Source organism: Antrostomus carolinensis, unplaced genomic scaffold (assembly GCF_000700745.2).
Source record: "Antrostomus carolinensis isolate BGI_N321 unplaced genomic scaffold, ASM70074v2 scaffold3029, whole genome shotgun sequence".
NCBI lineage: Eukaryota > Metazoa > Chordata > Aves > Caprimulgiformes > Caprimulgidae > Antrostomus > Antrostomus carolinensis.
In genome coordinates, this window is record NW_010337765.1 from 84,080 (window position 1) to 90,773 (window position 6,694).

The 6,694-nt window shown below is 39.9% G+C and overlaps 1 protein-coding gene across 1 annotated transcript in view; it reads right to left on the bottom strand.

The window, feature by feature from the left end:
• Positions 1-6,694, bottom strand: part of FNBP1 (formin binding protein 1) — a 65,855-nt gene that overhangs the window by 55,814 nt on the left and 3,347 nt on the right. Inside the window, exons 3-4 of the mRNA XM_029086813.1 lie at positions 2,738-2,794; positions 49-196 (exon numbers count right to left, since the gene is read on the bottom strand). Of these exons, the coding sequence (XP_028942646.1) occupies positions 49-196; positions 2,738-2,794 (205 nt within the window). The remainder of the gene's footprint in view (positions 1-48; positions 197-2,737; positions 2,795-6,694) is intronic.

A 6,694-nucleotide genomic window follows, 5' to 3' on the forward strand; every position in this document is an offset into this window, starting at 1 on the left:
CTGTCTTAAATAGCAATTAATTGTGAATAATAAAAAACGATCAGTTACCGATTTCCTCTCTTGTTTCAGCTCCTGCACATAGCGTGTTAACTCTCCAGTGATAAGAGAGGTCATGTTCTCTGAAATGACCTCATGCTGTCCGGCATAGTCATTCATTTCATTTAAAGTGGCTAGGAAGGCTCTAGTTGATGTGTACCTGCAGAGGACAAAAATGCATTTTGCTTTTAGTCCCTTTCTTTTCAGAAAGACACATTGCAAAGGGAGGTTGTACCCTTAAACATTTAATATTGCTACACGAGACTGAATATGGATTAGCACAGATTCACATGAAGGAATTTCTCAAAAAGAAGCCTATCCCACACACTGACAGTTGTCTGATAAATTAATCTCAATTTAGACAATTTGATATTGGCTCTTAAAAACATCAGTTTGAGAGTGCCAGGTTTTTCTATCAGCACAGCTCTGGGACTTCACTATTCTCATCTATATTCACCAAAAATTTCTAGTTACGCTCTTTCAAGTCCTGTGATTCAGTGCACAGTCATCAGTGCACCCTACCTGGCAAAATCCTGACTAAGTGACCATCTTTTTGGCTAGCATAGTGCAAAAGGTAAAACTTTCACAGTGTAAATTGGATTTAAATCAGATATAGTTTACAGTTTTCAAAAAGGTAGCGAGTTTACAAACCAGGTGCTCATTGGCAACCCGTATTTTTTTAGGACCTTCCATCGCAAAGTTTATTTTTAATATAAAATTATCTCCTATACAACATTCTACGTATTATTAAAAGGAAGAAACGAACATCTGTGCACACCATTTCAAATCAGCAGATTATGTCACTAGCATTATTCAGCACAGAGCCAAGAGAGCTGCATTTAAATACCCCATCTGGCTGTGCTGGTCAGCTGGAAAACAGCAGCTCTGAAATACTGCACTTGTACATACTAGAAAAACTATTAATATTTAAGAGTAGCAGCCTGAGCTGATAACATCACCTAAGGGTGAAAAAGCACAGCAGAGAAGGGGAGATTTAGAGGAAATAGAGGGGCATGGTACAAGTAGGGATGAAAAAGGCATCAGAGAAAAAAACAGAAAAAAGAAACTAAAAAATATATAGTCCAGTATAAGCAGTCACATTCACAGTCAAGCTGTGGTGCCTCGAGAGAAATCCCAGTTGCAAAACACTGGGAATCAGAGTCACAAAACTACAGACTGACAAGAACCCTGAAAACAGATCGTTTTTAGACAGGTTGTCTCAAATCTGTGTCTGAGGCACCCAAAGGTCACATGACAAATCCTCAGATATTATTTAGAGACTTGAGGAAACTATACTGAGGTGAACACTATATTTAAAAGGGCAAAGGACACAGGATCTTCTGTGCCACATCACATGAATCATTTAACTCCAATATCCTTTTCCAGCAGTGAAAGATGTGTCAAAAAAGGTTGTAGTAAACTCAAAATATCCATTTATGGTATAGCTGCCCAAAGGCAGATTTATTCCTAATCCCAGGTACAGATCAAAACAGCTGATGTGCTGGTAACCAAAGTTTCCTTGTGTAAATATCAGTATCTCAGGAAACAAAGGTTCAGATAACTGATTCCCAAATGATGTTAACTAAAAATAAATTAAAAAGAAAATGAAAAGGTTGTCATGTCTGTTAATATAAGCAGTTTGGGGCTCTGACCCAAAAATCTAAATTAATATAATTACAGAGTTGGACCTGTATCCAAAAATGATTTGAAATGTTTCAAATTTCAAGTCAAGAGTTCAAGTCTGCTGCCAGGCTCTGCAGAGGCAGAGCAGCCTCCTGCAATAGGAGGCTGCAGGGTCAGATTCTGCGATGCCCTCGTTCAAAGGTGATGTTTTACAGAACACTGACGTTGAGAAACTTCAGAGTCTGAGTGCTCCAAGGAAAAGGTTCTCGCCCTGGCTCATAGCCTGTCTGTGGGAAAGCTCCTCCTCTGGAAAGTTCTTTTTAAAGAATATCTTTAATCCCATCAAGGGCAGGTTCTTAACAACACGTGGTCTATCACCACCTGTATCCATGTTCACAGTGTTGCTCAGTGAAGTAGCTGTGCCTAGACACTGCAGTCTCTATCTGTGAGCACTACGTGGGTCCCCTGCCACCAGGGAGATAGTCTGAATCTGTGAATCAACAGACACCTGAGGCCATGACACGTCCTTCAACAGCAGCAAGTCATGTGTTGATCCATCCCAGGATACCGGGAGTACAAACAACATCCTTCACCTTACTCTTCAAGAAGCACTGCTTTCTTTTTATGGTGTTAAAACATTATCCCTTTAGTAAGTTACTAATCTGCACTGTCTGTCCATTTGAGTAATTTAATACTTACGCAGGCTGCTCAAGTCTCATGCTAAAATTAACAAGTGTTTCTGTTCCTGCTGGAAGCAGTGAAGAGTTTGGTCGTTCACATCAAAGAGCCAGGATCATACAGTCTGGCTTAAAGTTTTTAAGGTACATGAAAAAAAAACCAAAAACCCCCAAACCAGGCATCCAGAAAACATAACATATACAGAACTGAGTAGTTACAGACCAAATCTAAACTTTGAAACTTGGGACCTACCAGATCAGTCTATTTCTGCATGTATGATTTCTACGCTCTTTCACGACTTTAAATTCTTTGTTTTACAAACGAAATCCTAGTTGGTAACCCAACCTTTTCCCCTTCCTTCATCAACACATGCTCAGCCAGCAGTGAATCATGAACATACCTGTATTCCTCCTCTTCTTTGGAGTTCTTTTTGGGTTGATATTTCTTTGAAAGATTCCTAAAATTAAAAACACACACACACATATATATATATATTTTAAATAAAATTTAAAATCTCCTTTAAATGAACTGGATAATATTTGCATGCACACACATTCTGTGGGGCTTCAGTTTTTATTTGCAGTGACTAGACACCTCTTCAGAAGTATGACTGCAATGAGGCTCTGATTGCATTGTAGTAGCACTCAAAGAATGGGCTGCACAGCACTTCAGTCTTCATAACCTCAACAGAAGTAGCAGACTGAACCTGAGAAGTTAATAAAATAAGGTCATGAAGTCAAAACACCCGAGTTCTGGTTCTGCTGATGCACAAGTCTCCTTCACCTGATCTAAAGAAGACCCTTTTACAGTAAAAATACTGGTCCTGACACAGAGACATGCTTTACAAACTCCACCCAGCAGAAGGTGCTACTCCATATCCCAAGGTCAGCCAGCCCACTGAAGTATGATCTGCTACAGCAGATGACACTCAATGGCCAGGCAGATTTGCCTGCCTTTAGCAGGATGCTTCCAAGGAAGAGAAAAATCTTCATAAAGCTGTGGGAAGCTGCACTGAGATGCCAAAAGGGGGATCGTATTATGATTATCAACTGATGTTGGGAGAGATGTGAAATTTGATTATCCCAATTAGCACAGATGCCGCATCTCATTACTCCACAGCCAGCTAACGATTTAATTTTAAAGCATTGATATGCTTCAAGTGATTGTATCTTGAATAAGAAATTTGAATATAACTCTGTTAGCACATTTGACAGCACAACTGTCACTGTCCTGAAAACACTCACTGCAAGCCCCCAGCCAGCACATCCAGGGTTTAATGGCCATGTGCTGTCCACCTGACACTGAACACACCTTGCTGATACTTCGAGCTCAATATTATGATGCACATCACACTGTAGCAAAACACAATACCATGGATCTTTTAGACAATGCAAACCAGAGAGCTGACAAATCTTACTTAGCAATTTTAAGACATATTTAGTGCTGCAGTACTGGGATCTCCTTTATTCTAAACTCAGCCCTATGACCACATGCCTTCTTGCAGCCTGTTACCCTGCTGTGAAATGGAAGTCATTTGTTTTTGCTTTTCAGGTTGTTTCATCCATTAAGAATAACATACAAGTGGTATTGATAGAGTCATTGTCCAAGGGACTACCAAGTTTCATTGCTCCGTGCCAAACTCTTTGGAGGACTCCCAGAACACATCCAGTTGAAAAGAAACTGCTTTTTCAGAGGTCTAACCCACTCCCTGTTGCACACTGTTTTTACTGCTAACTGGGAGACAGCAGGGCCTCTCGTCTCACATTTCTTATTCCTTTTGTTCTCCTTAAGGAATTAAGGAGCATCTGCCCAAACAGAGTAGTAGCCAAAAACCTGACAGATTTGCACAGACAAACATGTGTTTCTCAAAATTTAAGTATCCCTGTTGGAAGGGCTCCAAACGAGCATCTCCCTTCCAGTCTCTGCCTTCTCTGAAAAGAGGATGCTCTGAAACAAGGAACTTTTCTCTAGTTCCGTGTACAGCAGCTTCAACCAAAGAATATCAGCGTGGCAAGAATTCAAACTGTTCTGCATGATTACAGTAAGTGTTAGAGCACTCTGTATGCCATGGGAATGCCTCCCTCCACACATCTGCTTAAAGAGGAAAGGAAAAACCACAAGAAAACATGTACAGAAGACAAGGCTAATAAGGCATTTTCAGATACAGTCAAAATGCACGTGTCCCTGCACTGTCACGCTGCCCAATTCATTCTGACGTACAGAGCTCCTGTTTCCTCGTGAACCTTTAAAAGTTCATTCTTTAAAAATGCTACAGAGCTAGGGTAAAAATATCCAGACATTATCCTTTCACAGAAAAAAATAATCTGAAAGTGTGTAAAGATTGGCATCTGTGTTAAACATTTTATTATTTTCTATGTACTTTAAAAAACCACAAAATATAGTCTAGATATTTAATTCCCCCCTCCTCCCGCCTTTTTTTAAAATCAAGAACATCTGTAGGGTTTTAAATCAGGATACACACAAAAAAATCCCCAGAAGTGATATTAAGTGCAGTAAGGTAAGTAGTGACTAGAGGAGGAGGACAACAAAACATCATTTCAGCACTACTTGGAGCGCAGCATCCAGCACGTCAACATCCAATGGCAGCTCAAAACAAAACGCAGGAACAAGTGAACACACTACCATAGTTTCTGCATTCCTTCTTTGTCAATCTAGATTAATGACTCAATTATAACGTAAAACAATCATGTCAAATCTGAACTGGACTCTCAGACCAGGACTGATTGTCAATCTGTAAGGTATGCAGCACTGGGGAGTTTCTTCCGCTGGTGTAACCAAATAAATCTGATGCCTCCTGCAAGTATGTAGATTTTAAAACAGAATATTACATATAAATCTGCAGAATTATACAGAGGATGGAAAGAAACAAAAGAAAAAAGAAAAGCCCAGAGACCAGGCAGAAAACACAGGTTTCACAAAAGAAAATAAAGTTCAGCACCTTTACTTACACTATAAATAAAACTTTGAGTTAAAGCCACAGGAGTATCTTGTGTTAACATGTCCCTTTTTCATAACAAGTCTGCATGTTATGACATGCAGTGATGTGCTGCAGCCCTGTTATACCAAACGGATGGGATGAAAGAAAGGTTTGCACCAGGCTTGAGGAGACTTATTAAAAGCAGATGCTTTTTTTTCCTCCATGTCCAGTACTGTTTTATCTCAACATCTGACAAGTCTACATTTCTGTTTCTTCTTTTATACCTCTAACTTCTTAGATGACTCCAAACAGCATTGTGTTTGAGCTCCTCAGGGATGAATGTATCTGTCCTCAAATAACACCCATGGGTGGGGGGACAAATGCAGCTATGCATGGGGAATTAAAATACAGAGAGAAGAAACAAATTGGCCAAGTTTGTTTTGGAAGTCTAGGATAGAATAAGAAATAAAACTCAACAGTTCAGTGTTTCTAGATAATCACAGGTAAAACTACCTCCCACTTTCTTTAAACATTTTGTTTGTGTGCTTATTTTCATAATTATGCTCTTTACATCTGAAATTTGTCATCCTAAGAAATTCACTGAGTCTAGTGTGTGATTTTTCATAATACAGGCCTGCTCACACAGATACTCTGCTGGGGTTTCCCAGTCCAGTCATACTCTCTTTCTTCCAGCTCATTTTCCCTCTGTAATTCAATCTCTTCTCATCTCCATAGGATGTGAGCAATTTGTTCCTGCACAAGTCATTTTCTATTTCCTGCTTGTCTATAGCAGAAACCCTGGGGAATCCTTGTGGCATTCCCCTGAGAAAGCACATAACCATAAAGGCAGGCTTTTATCAACCACCAGCTCCTTGTAAATAACAGGCCATTGTGCATCTCAAACCCAATCTAACATAAGCATCAAAAAAATTATTTTTTAATAGATATTGTGCTTTAGATATGTACAGATCAACTAGAATCTCAGATCTCTATCTCCATAAATACTGAGAAGATGGGAGGAGTTCTAATCTATATTATAATAATGCAAAAAAAGGGTATGGATTTACTGGAGAGGTTGGGAAGGATTAGTCCTGTACTCCCCTCCCCAGTTAGCTCCATCACCTCCAGTTTATCACCCTGGACAATATTGCACCACAGCCTCTCTCTGCAGCAGCAGGACTGTCTGTGTGTTGTACTTCCTCCTAACCCTGTTCACTCCTCATTTTTCTACCCTACTGGGAAAAGCAGGTTGAGTTACTCATTGTGTGAGGGTTCTCAGCAGCCCTTCCCTTTGCCCTTCCCCATTTACACTCAATCTGACCTCAAGGAATGTGTTTTCTGGGTCTGGTTCACGTACACTTACTTGTCTCTCTACCTACAACCTGATACTTGCTCCAGACACGTAGAACATACACAGCA